The 12,672-nt window shown below is 38.9% G+C and overlaps 1 protein-coding gene across 1 annotated transcript; it reads right to left on the reverse strand.

Moving 5' to 3' along the window:
• Positions 1 to 299: 299 nt before the first annotated feature.
• On the reverse strand, positions 300 to 2,756 carry nkx6.2 (NK6 homeobox 2). Its single transcript, XM_062463880.1, has 3 exons — positions 1,965 to 2,756; positions 1,413 to 1,585; positions 300 to 1,110 (listed from the first exon to the last, which is right to left on the reverse strand). The coding sequence occupies exons 1-3, from the start codon at positions 2,374 to 2,376 to the stop codon at positions 862 to 864; spliced, it is 834 nt and encodes a 277-aa protein (XP_062319864.1). The 5' UTR covers positions 2,377 to 2,756; the 3' UTR covers positions 300 to 861.
• Between the last annotated feature and the right edge of the window lie 9,916 nt (positions 2,757 to 12,672).

Consider the following 12,672-nt stretch of genomic DNA (forward strand, 5'->3'; position numbering starts at 1 on the left):
GATCATATAAAAGTAAAGTTTCGAACATTGCTGGATATTCCCCGCATGCATTGCAATATGTGAGTTATCCAGAAAACATGCATACACAGCCTTAAAACATTGAATTAATAAGATGCTTGCGTGAAAGACTAACTTATCGAGCTTTGAATTATAACTAAGAAATATTCACTGAATCAAACGTTACTTTTTATAAACAACATAAGCATCTAAAAGTGTATACTCAACGTATTTTTATAAGCAATATGGCCCCTAAATAATTACAGGAAAGCTAATAGCGTAGGCATACAGACAAACTCAAACCATCCAATAAACAAAAGCTTGTTAAATAATTTATTCATAATACAAAGTTTTTTTCTTCCTATACCTTCGCGGAAGCAATAATACTCTCTTATTTCAACATAAACGGTGGTCCAGTTTCCTCTTTCAGTTTGATAAGGTAAACACGAACTCCTTCAAACGATTAAAAAAAAAGTGTGGATTGATATCAGTAAAACAAGCATTTACATAATTTACAACATTTGCATTTATAGATTTTGTTCCTGTACTGAATTTAGAAAGATATAGTATGGAGAGATGGGCGACATTATTCTGCCAAAATTAAGCTGTAGGCTATTTAGAGGGTATACGCGTTTCAGAATTGCGGGAAAAGTTTGCCATGTCTTGTTTACATAGGTTTAATAACATAACTTACTCAGTAAAAAATATATACATCTCACTTACATTTTCTTCTGTACAACACAAATCATTCAATCCAACCATCAGCGCCCTTCTCTCCTTTCGAACAATTTATACCCTGGTTAAATTAGCTTTAGAAGCATCGTGGAGTGTTTTGAGTCTCTGCTTGACAGGTTGTCAAAGTCATCACAACGTGTCGGAGCTGTTACTGCAAGGGCTGATCAGGGAAAGGTTGGTAGCCTTGTGCTTTTTCAGAAGTCTCGTAATTTTTTCGTCGTCTGAATTTGGGTCCAGAGGTTTGTTGTATTCATCATCGTCCTCATTATCCGAACTTTCCTTCATCTTCTCTGTCTCTGAGTCATGTTTCTTTTTTGCAGTTGCCATTTCTGCTGCGTGTCTCTTTCGCCATTTGGTTCTTCTGTTTTGAAACCATACCTTTTGAGAGAAAGAACACCAAATTTTAGATCCTTGCTTGCAGGAATAATCATGTTAGATTGAATCTAACCTAGAAATATAAAACCTTTTATAACTTTTTAACATCTTTAAAAAAAAGTTGGAACAACGTTAACACTGTAGCCCAGGCTTTTATAGAAGGAGTTAGGCCTAATATCTGATACGTTTGTCATTATTAACATAAGGATGGTTACTGCACATTTAAGTAGCCTGGGAATATACTATATACATAGGCCAAGCCAACTTTAATTTTTGTTGCAAAAGAAGGGCATACAAATTATTACCTTGACTTGACTCTCAGTCATTCCTAAAGAGTAAGCAAGACGGGCTCTCTCTGGGCCGGCAAGGTATTTCGTCTGTTCGAATGTTTTCTCCAAAGCAAAGATTTGCTGTCCAGAAAATGTGGGCCTTGAGTGTTTTTTCTTGCCGTCCTTGTCGAGCATCATACTAGCTTGAGCTGAAAAAGATGTGAAAGCTTGGTCAAATATACGTGAACAATGATTATGACTGTCCTAGCCTAGGTGTTTTTGGATTTACAACGGATTGTAATTTAATTCTGGTTAAGGGTTGAGATGAGCCTCCACACTGCATTATAATAATAAACTCATGTGCATGTACCAATCTAAATAGTTAGCCTAAATAACCAACAAGTTCCTCTTTTAAAGTGCCTGTAATGCCTAACAGAGCCTCCTTAATGCGTGGCTTAGCGATTCAGATCCACGTCACAACATATTGACGTATAAAAAGTTATAGAAGACATTTTAACGCAAATGAGAATTGAAGCTACAAGAACAACAAGAGTGTTTCAATCATTTTTTCAAATTAAGAGTACTTACACGGACAGGAAACCCGAGGATCCCTCCAAGGCGAGCTCTGCATCACCCCGGGCCAAAATATGGGTGCTCTGCCCGGGAGCTCTGTTAGGGGCTTCGGGTACCGAGAAACCGCTGCTGGGTTGAAGTACATTCCTGCAGTTGTGGCCAGTCCATTTATCCGGGGAAAGCCCGAGAGCAACTGTCCAGCAGTGGTGATAGGTCTCCCCAAGATATCACTAATTCCATGTGGAGTCCCAAGGGGAATCTGTGAGTTCAAATGAGTGAGGCAAGGCGCCTTGAATCCCGGATTCTGCAGAGTGTAAGGGAATAGAGACGTCTTCATCTCGGTCATGTTGTGCAATGCTGCCAGCGGTGTACTGCCGAGGACGAAAGCACTTTGCCGGTTAGCATCCATCTGCCCAACAGCTAACATTTGTGATCATGAACGACCAAATGTGCGTAGATAGAATTGCAAATAATAAGTAAAGTATACAGATAGGCTACTGAACGAATCGATACACAGAAAGGCCACTTCTGGCTCTTCTCAAGAAGCCCAAATCCTCGATATTCTGGAACTAGTTGAAACTTGAGGAAACTCACTTTAAAGTAGGCTAGGCTACAGGACTTCTTTTTTTGTAAAGTCGCAAACGTGCTTGATCAAAATGACTCCGTTTCAAACTGTCAGTAGTGAGATAGCTGCATGTGTCCACAACGAGAATCCACTCGGATGTCAGAGGATCTGATGATGTTTTTTAGTGGTTTTGATGGTGACCATAAGGGTCGTCTTTCTTCGTAAATTGACTCGAGCTATGGCGTGGGTGAAGCGGGATGCACTGATAACCGCGCAGCCACCTGCATGCGCATATTTCCCATTGGATAACGTTGAGTGAGACCGCTTTCTGATTGGAGGGCAAGCACCCAGTTACTTTACATGCGCGTCCCTTGGACAAAGCCATAGTCTATCAAGATCTTTTTGTATAGGGCTACTAATGACACATCGCATTGTAGAAATCATTGTTTCAAGATTTGACAAAAAGATATATTTACATTATAACCTATTACAGCTGACAATGTAAGTACATTAAACTCAATATGCTGAACGATGCTTTCATTGTTTCGCATGAAGTGATGGAGATTGAAGATTAGATTGCACATATCCTGTAGGACACATCCTCTGATCATTACGAGACCGTTTGAGGATATTCCAGGATATGAAGAACTGTCGTATAACACTAAAGTTTGAATTTGTTTATAATGGATTATCTTTATTGGATATTGGTTCAATCTAACACATTACGATTTTCTTTTCGGCCGATTTTGCTCTTTCATCTTGTTTGATCAAATGTGTGTTTTAGGCGTGTTTTAGATATATTTGGGGGATTTAGATTGCTATTGTGTAATGCAAAATAGCCTAGGCTACTTACTGTTATGACAATAAATAATTTATTGGAAATTGAACACGTTGTTGTTTTATTTGTTGTAAATATATACAGTATTAATACTTAGTTGGTTCTATCACACACTCAAGAACATCAGATTACTCTATGATAAAAATGTGCTTGGAACGTCTTGTGTAAACTCAATGGAATAGACATTAGAAAGCAAATATTCATATTGTTGTATAACCTATAGGTTTAAAGAATGGGTCAGAGAATAGCGCTTGAGCCGAGACGTCATCAAATTGAGTGCTGCATCTTGCCACAGCGCTAATATTTTATGGAGATGTGAGAATGTTGTAGAGTGAAATACGGCCACGTTAGCATTTGAAAGGGTTCAGCAAATGCACCTTGAAAATTTTATAGCAATGAGAATAACGTTCAACCATCCCCACCACCCCACCCCCACCTCCCCAACACCCCAATTCAAAGTGGCCATTCACTATTAAATAGAATCTGAGATTCTGTCATTATTTGCTATTGGGTGGAGAGAAAAAAAATGAAATTCTATGAGGCTATGGACAATATGGTTTAGGACAGAACAGTTTTTGGATATTTTTGTTAGTTAATTTGTGATTATATTTAGACATGTCACAGTCAAAATGCCAGGAAAAAAACTATTGTTAATTGTGTATAATACTGAATTGGTATTTGGTAACATTCGTTTCCATAGATATTGAACGTTTCAAAACGGCAATTGAAAAACAATCAGCATGAGAATAGCCTACTAATTTGGAAAAATATACAATCTTTCATGCATTCACAAAACTGTAATCGAAATGAATAACTGCGCATTGGCCTACAGTTTCAGACATGAAGATCATATCATATTAACATTTTTGACATATAAGAAACTAAAAAAGAGCTTATCTCATCGAAAATGTTCAAGTTAAATCGACTTTAACATATTTTCATGTGGTATTTTGTAAGAGTTTAATAGGTTTGCTTTGTTTTCATATCAATCATTAATTGTCTACTGATTGATGTCTAACTCATTCCCAGCCATATATACGATAGGTCTTTAAAATTCCTTTTTGCAAAGAGTCCATTCTATCACAATCAGATTCTACGCCTAATTCTATTTCAATATACTAGTTTAGTTTCTCTTCTTTTTATTCGGCACATTTTAGGGCAGCAGAGCCGTGCCTTGCAAAGTTAGGCCTCTGCTACTTTTAATAATCCTGATGTGATTTTTAGTCTATTTAATAAATTTGGTAATTTTGTCATATTCTTTTATTATTACCAAAATAAGTAGCTTGCACCCGGACGGACACACGCAAATCAAAGGGGAAAAAAGCGACGAACTGTTCTTATCTTTAGCTTGTTTTCAAAAAGTTATGCTTGTCACTGGAGAAAATCGTATAGGCTAAAGAAAAAATGCGTTAAATGTAAGAGAAGCCTTGAAGCAGTGAGATTATGAATAATGACTGATTACCTATCTCGACTGCAATTAGGCTTACTAATCAAAATGTAGGCTATCTAGAGTTTCAATGCTAACTCAAATTTTAAAAAAGTAAGTCAATTACTGAACTGAAATGGAGGATTGAATAGGGGCACATGGAGATAATAGTTTCCAAGAGCCCTCTAGTGGGCCCACCACAATACCCCCCTTAACAATTATAACTACTTATAACAATTAGTACTACCAAGTAAAGAATTGTGGCCAAGAACAAAAAACAAGAAAGGTAATGAGATAACAACGAAAATTAATAAGCCTGATTTGGGAAAGTACAACTACCACTGCTAATCTAAAAATGGTGATTACAATTTAAATTATTATATGAATACTCTGTTTTGTTATGTAGGCTTACATGTATTTTTTTGGTGTTATTATTATCATCATCAGTGCCATTATAGGCTAATTGATAAATGTGTAGACTTTGATTTTGAACTTTGTCTATTTTTTTTATATCTGTAATAGCCTATGCACATAAGTGTTCTGTAATCATCAACCCGATATTTAATGAATTTATATTTTCATTTAAATAAGACAATCCTCAAGCACAAGAGCCCTTTTTTAATTTGGTGATTAGAGTTTAGATTTGATGATTTGGCGCCTACATTTGTGTCAACAAACTTGGCCATCGAGAAGAGCTAGCCATAGCCTTCTAATAGGCTATGTAAAACGGTGTTCCTAAACCACACAAAATCACATTTTATAGATTTACATCTGCATCTGCGTCTATTTTGCATAGATGAGAAAAATGCAACTACAGCAGGGGTTAACAAATGAATGTACAAAGACTAGTAAGAACGAATGTATTTTTTCATAACAGATTACTGTATATGTTTCCACACCAAACTGTTTATCAATAGTCTTGGTACTTGTCTACACTTTCGAGGTCTGTGAAATTAATTAACTGTGTGTCCATTCATATGCGTCAGGGCCTAGGCTACTCCATAACTAAGATAAGTGCGCTCTCTGGTGGTGAAAAACCTAGACTAGGAAGGACGTGGTCTTTAAGATCTAAAGTAGAAAAATAATAATCCTAAAATAGATATACCCATAGAAGTGCACCCCTGGAGGTAATGAGAGGGACAAATAACTATGTTCATTCATTCAAAATCCAGAAATCTGAATGGATCTGTATGCATGTTATTATTACTGTTTCTGCCAACCATTCTTAAATCAATTACTTCCACTTACGTCATAAAAAAGGTATGCCAATATTAATATATATATTCATATAATATATTCATATAATATATAATTTCAGTTTAAGTTTAAAGTTTATAAAATAGTATGCTATGAAATACACTTTCACACTGATAAAGAGGATCGGTGTGAACTAAGTATGACCACTAGATGGCAACACATATCAAGGAGAGAGCTAGACATACGTGTTGACAGGGACAGGGCCTGAGACAAAGTCTGAGACAAAGTCTGAGACAAAGTCTGAGACAAAGTCTGATATGTTGGATCAGAATAGCATGAAATAGGTCTGCATTCTCCTTTAGCAGTAACAAAAAATGCTACTGAAGTGTAATACAATGTATTTTTGTGTGAGCGGTACCAAAAGAAGTAATTACATAATTCCTAATAAACTTAAAAATGTATACCAATAAAATAGACTTTAAAACAAAAAATGTAAAACTCCCAAGAAACACTTGCCAAGACATTGTTGATTGAAAAGCATACTTTGAGAGAGCTGATGGAACACAACTAACCATTTGTGTTCAACTTAGCTGACATCTGTTTTTCGTCTCTACAGAAACTATTCACCTCATCAAAATAGGTTGTTTCCTCTGCACTCCTTCGGGCTGTGTTTGTTTACATGTTTGCTGGGGTGATAGAATTGTCAGAGTCAGCACGCAGGGTCTTTTCAATGTGGGAACAAGTCAGGTAGCAGCAGTATTACAGGAGAGCTCCAGGAACAATAAGGTGCGGGTTGAACTGGAGGGAAATGAAAATGCTGGGTGGTTCCGCCCTGCAGTTGATTGCCAATGGCTCAGAAAACATTGTTTTGGTCAAGCTCTCAAGTCAACAATTTGCAGCCTGCAGTCTCCTAAGCCAGATGACCGGGCACAGGCTTGGTGAGAGAGCCCAGCACCATATCTCCAGGGATACAATAGGATCTATCATTATCACACCGGAAATTTTCCATAGATACCCTCCTCTGTGGGCCTGTTAGTAAAAGCTCTGCCACTTTATTGCTTTGTATTTTCGACTAAGACAACAACCTGAGAAATGGCTCCCCACGATGAATGAACTCTGTCATCTCCCCTGTGTGTTTCATTGCAACTGCTCCTCTATGCTGTTATTTGCTGCGGTCTCCCGGTCGTGTAGATTCACCCTCTACAACATCCGGAAGATCAGGAGATACCTGTCTGAGCACTCCACCCAGCTGCTAGTCCAAGCACTTGTCCTCTCCAAGCTGGACTATTGCAACTCGCTGCTCGCTGGTCTCCCAGCATGTGCAACCCGCCCTCTTCAGAGGATTCAGAACGCAGCGGCCCGCCTGGTCTACAATCTACCCAGACGCTCCCATGTTACCCCGCTCTTCATCTCTCTCCACTGGCTACCTATCATGGCCCGTATCAGATTCAAGACCCTGGTATTGACCTTCCGAGCAGTGAACGGGACTGCACCCGTCTACATCAAGTCTCTCCTGCAGCCTTACACCCCCACCCGTCACCTACGGTCTTCTTCAGACAACCGCCTGGTGGTCCCACCGCTCAAGACCGCCCGGTCCCAACACAAGCTCTTCTCCTGTCTGGCCCCCCAGTGGTGGAATCAACTCCCCACCTCCATCAGAGACACTGACTGTCTCTCCACCTTCAAGAAAAGGCTCAAGACGCACTTGTTCCGGAAGTACAACGGTACTTAGGAATGGTTCGCTTGACCCGATGTTAGTTTCCTCAAGGATCACAATGACTCTTGCTTAGAGACTTGTTGCTCTTGTGGTTAGTGGTAACTGATTTAAATTTTTGTACTCGCTGTGATATATTGTTTTTATTATTGTTGCTTGCTTTTTCCACAGGTACACTTGCACTTATAGCGGTTCATGTTGTTTAATTGTAACTTGTTTAACTACATGCTCTTATGGTTCTTCCCTTTGGCACTTACTTTGGTTGTTCACAATGTGTGCTTCATGTTTTGGCTACTCGCGATGTTTTGTGGCTATCTTGTTGTTATGATCAGTGACCTATGCACTTTGTAAAGCTCTCTCTTGGAAGTCGCTTTGGATAAAAGCGTCTGCTAAATGAATAAATGTAAATGTAAAATGTAAATGTATTTCAAAAGAGAAATATACAAGAATGAGCCAATAAAAATGTTTATTGGCTCAACATGTTAACACAATCTTTCTTCTAACTGGAAAAACATATTTGTTGGAAAACTTCAGTCATTACTGTACAGTTGTGTCTGTGCATGCCCTTTAGGTTCCCAACCTGACTAATGTGCAAGTAATAGTGTTGTGAATCCACAAAATCCATGAAGTCACAGAGATGGAAAAAACTTAAGATAACAATGTTGTGTTCAGATGCATCCCTGTTGTTACAAATCCTTGGTAAAGAGCCTATCTTACCCTGTAAAGGTCTGATAAAAGATTAAGGGCACGCGTAGTAACTGATTCATGAAGCTGATAAACTTAATTTGTTAACTGCTTAAAACCTGGACAACTGGTACCAAGATGTCAATCAAGAAATATTAACCTTTTATGAAAATGTTAATTTCTCAAAATAGAGAATGCTGAGAATATCTGGAAAGTTCATTTGTCAGTGGTTTTCATGGAAATGATGCCTGTATGATGTGTCCTTTAGATGAGTCATCCTATTTTTTGTGTGAATTCAATTGTGTAGAAATACAGTCCCCTGAACACTTCTAGCCTGCTTCACTGGACTCCAGGGATACTGTGTCTTCAGAAGCAATGTGTGGGCTGACATGTAATAGAGCATATTGCTTTAATTAACCTCCCAAATCTTTTTATACCCCCTTAGAGGTGAAAGGTGTGATCTGTTTGCAATGTTTTTTTAAACATGATAATAATCATGAATAAATCAGGCATATGAAGTAAACTACATAAACTTCTCACCCCGGTGAGCACCTTTTTGCTACGGTTTCCAGGTTGAACAACATGTTTCCTCGAAAAGGGAAATGTTTTTTTTCCGTGTTCGAGGTGTTATCCAATCGGCAGGGACGTGTATATAAACCCTGGCCTATTAAAATGGTCTTCTCAGCTACCAGAGCTGTAGCAACCGAGTGTTTCTATTGGTGTTCACCACAAGTTTTGTTTAAATTAACGCTTTGCTACTACTGTTGGGGCAGGGGTCGATGGAAGACTGGGCCTTCTACTCCTCCAGCCCCTTGACTGTGGAACTCTCCACCTCAATAACTAAGAGCACCCCAGTCAATAGATGGCTTTTGCTACTGATAACAAGTTTCTCCTTCAGAAGGCTTATCCTTTTTAGCACTTACATACTGTGTTTGTACTTTGTACTGAATGTACTTTCAGGCATCTATTGAGTGCTATAAATTCACTGCTTGAAGTTGTTTTTCTTTTTAAAGCTAGCGTCCTGAGATTGCCTCGATAATGAAAAGCGCACTATAAATAAAATATATTATTATTATTATTATTATTAAGGAGGGCAGGAGTGTGGAGTCAGTGTCTGAGCCCTGACTACCAATGCCATAACCAAGATTAATGCAGAGCAGATACCAAGGGTACACATTGTGTGGTTTACTGATGAGCAAACTTGAGAATCTCCTTAGCCAGGTTGATAGATTGCCTGAACGAGCAAAGGCCTGCTCTCTTCTGGCCACTCTGACACATCCAAAAATCTCCCAGGGTTACTGACTTGGTATTTGAAATATTGAAGACTTTGAGGCCATTTCGAAATAGACATGAATATACTTAAAATGCTTAAAATGCTAGACTGGAGACAATAGCAATTAGTTTGGCTGGCCAGTAGGCTAGCGTTAACAAAGCAAATAGGAAGGGTATTTCAACTTAAAACAGATGAAGGATGAGCTAAGAGGTTCATCAATATAAAGATAAATTAGTCCAGTGGCAAAGTTGCATTTTTAATCGTTCGGCCAAAATCCATAATTACCTTGAAAAATAATAATTTCCTGAAATATGCCTGCTCACATTATCAAAGTCATCCATAATGATCAGGTTTGCAGTTGTATTTTTTTTTTTTTTTCAGGGACTCTTTTTTTCCTATTTTAAAAAGCAATTAGCATACTTGTTAATGTTGATCGATCGATAATCTAGTGCAATGGCACAAATGTTGGGTGGTTACGTTGGATAGTCTGCAGCAGGGGTGACAAGGTTGTCTCAAGAGAACAGAGTCCTAGCCGTCCTCATTCCCGTTCCTTGCTGCTCTGTGGTCAGCTTGATGACTCATTTGCTCCCTAATAGAGATGAACTGGTGTTTACGGGTAGTAAGGGTAAGGGTCCTCAGCTGCCTGGACGCTGGCTGCCTGCTGGGACATGGCCTCAGGTCATCCACCATACCCGCTGTAATTAATTACTCTCATCACAACACGTCACTGAACAGAGCAATGAATGGCAGCCTGGCAGCTTCCTGATTCAGGCCTCAAATGAAAACATATAAGCAAGGAGAATGATGAAAGTCTAGAGCAGCCCTCCATCGCCATCCTGGTGAAGTGCTTTTAAATAGAAGTTTAGTGATTTGCAAGGATAATATCTGTCTGTTGATAATGTTTTGTATTATATAATTTGTCTTTTTTTTTTTTTATTGTGTCCTGAATTTGATCCAGCAATACACTGACATTCTGACATTAGCTAATCAGAACGGACATCGGGCCTTTCCTGATCTCCCAGTTATGGGCTACTAAGTATTTGAGGTTGAAATCCTATCAGACCAGGGAAGGGATGGTGTAGGGAGTGTTCACTCCCTACACTTTGATTCAGTTAACTCCCTGTAACTGGTTTTAAAGGCCCTGTCTGGCCAGAACTAAACCGTAGTCCCAATCGGAGATCTCTCTAAAAGTCCTGGTGAACATGAATATATATTAAAATAAACACAATTAAGAAAAATAAATGGTATATCTACAGCCTCTACATGGTACAAAGTCGTATAAAATATACACCAAGAGATCAATGCATGAACACTTCAAGCCAGAGTCAATGTGAATTTACTGAACCATTAAGACCGTACTTCCATACTTTTGACTGCTCCATCTGAACTCTTTAATCAATTCCGTTATGACTTGATATTGACTTGGCGGATCCTTCTTTGGAGATGGCAGAGTGATTCTCTAGTTCTGTCTAGAAGAGAAAAGAGCTGCAATTTCCATTACTTTGCACCACTCTTTTTGCTTGAAGTTGATTCAGGCACTAAACAACCAATTGAAACATGAAGTATAGTTCATCATTACGCTGGAACCAGACCACTCTGGAACACATTTTGTAAAGAAACATTAAAACTAGATATTTATTTTGCAACCAAAAACTCGTCACAGGGCAACAACGGAACTATGAACGGTGCCAAAGAAAATTAAACCGTAAAAGTCCTACCAAACCTGCCTAACAAACCGAACCTATGACTACCGGTAATTCCATTCTCTATGGTGAGAGTCTCCAGTCAGGAGTATGGACATCAAAGTCAGTATTGTTTCATTTCTTATAATAAAATAATAACCTTGGAACCTAGCTAAAGCTTTCTTTGAAGGACAAGATCCCTTATGTTTTTTCCATCCCATTTTTCACAGACACCCACCCACACCAACACAGGCTACTGTATACAAATACACACACACACACACACACACTGACCTCCTCCCCCCCCCCCCACACACACACACAACCACACACACACACAATAGCATCTTCTAACCCAAATCCAATAAAAATGTATTTCCTGAAAAGTGAAGAAACATACGTGACCAAGGAGCAGCAAAACATATTTTACACAATAATGCATGTTGCAGAGAGCCAGGACAGCCACAATATCAAAACACTAAGAACATCTATAAAATCTCTCCCATTTAATTGATGCAGCTCAAAACCCAAGGCTGGATCAGTGTATCAGCTATAGAATAGACGTGCACTTGGTACCGGAGTGATTTACTCCCTAAGAGAGCATGCGAGCACGCAGCCAGATCGTTCAGATGGATCGATCGATTCATTGTCGAGCCCAGCATGGAACATAATATGTGGGACTGACCATGATCAAGTCAACATTGTAAGTATACAAGCCAGCAAAATATCAAATATGTGAATGCATCTTATTTTAGCTCAGCTATCCATCATACTTGTTTGGTTGGGGATCAGTGCATGGTCCCAGAGTGTGGATCTTCTGCAGGCTTGAATAATCTGGTATAATCTGGTTCAGCAGATAGTGGGATCACTGGTGCCCATTTCCTCCTCAGCTGGACACTAATGGAGATGCTTGTGTGATGCTTTACTGTACATACAGTACACATTCACACTTCTGCTTTTGAATTTCTGACCAAGAAGCAAAGGTGGTACGGTAACCATGGTAACCGTTCAAGGAGATTTTTGTGTTACTGCTCCTTTCGGATTTCACTTTAACTGAAGACTGTTCAGCCAGTAACCCAGGAATGTTTTAGGGTGTATGATTAAATTCAAAAGCCATAATCCCTGAACTGCTAAACCAATCTAGAACCTGACAGTCTTTTCAATTCTGAATAAGTGAGCAAGCAACAGTGAAGTATATCTTCCATTAGTTTTGCCTTAGGAGATTTTCAAGGCCCTCATAATTGGTGGGAAAATGTATCTCCCTCGTACTTTGACAAAGGAGATACATATCCCATTGACTTCCATTCATTGATTCAGCACTTTACGCTGCCAAACCATAATAAC

This window comes from Osmerus eperlanus, chromosome 6 (assembly GCF_963692335.1).
Source record: "Osmerus eperlanus chromosome 6, fOsmEpe2.1, whole genome shotgun sequence".
Taxonomy (NCBI): domain Eukaryota; kingdom Metazoa; phylum Chordata; class Actinopteri; order Osmeriformes; family Osmeridae; genus Osmerus; species Osmerus eperlanus.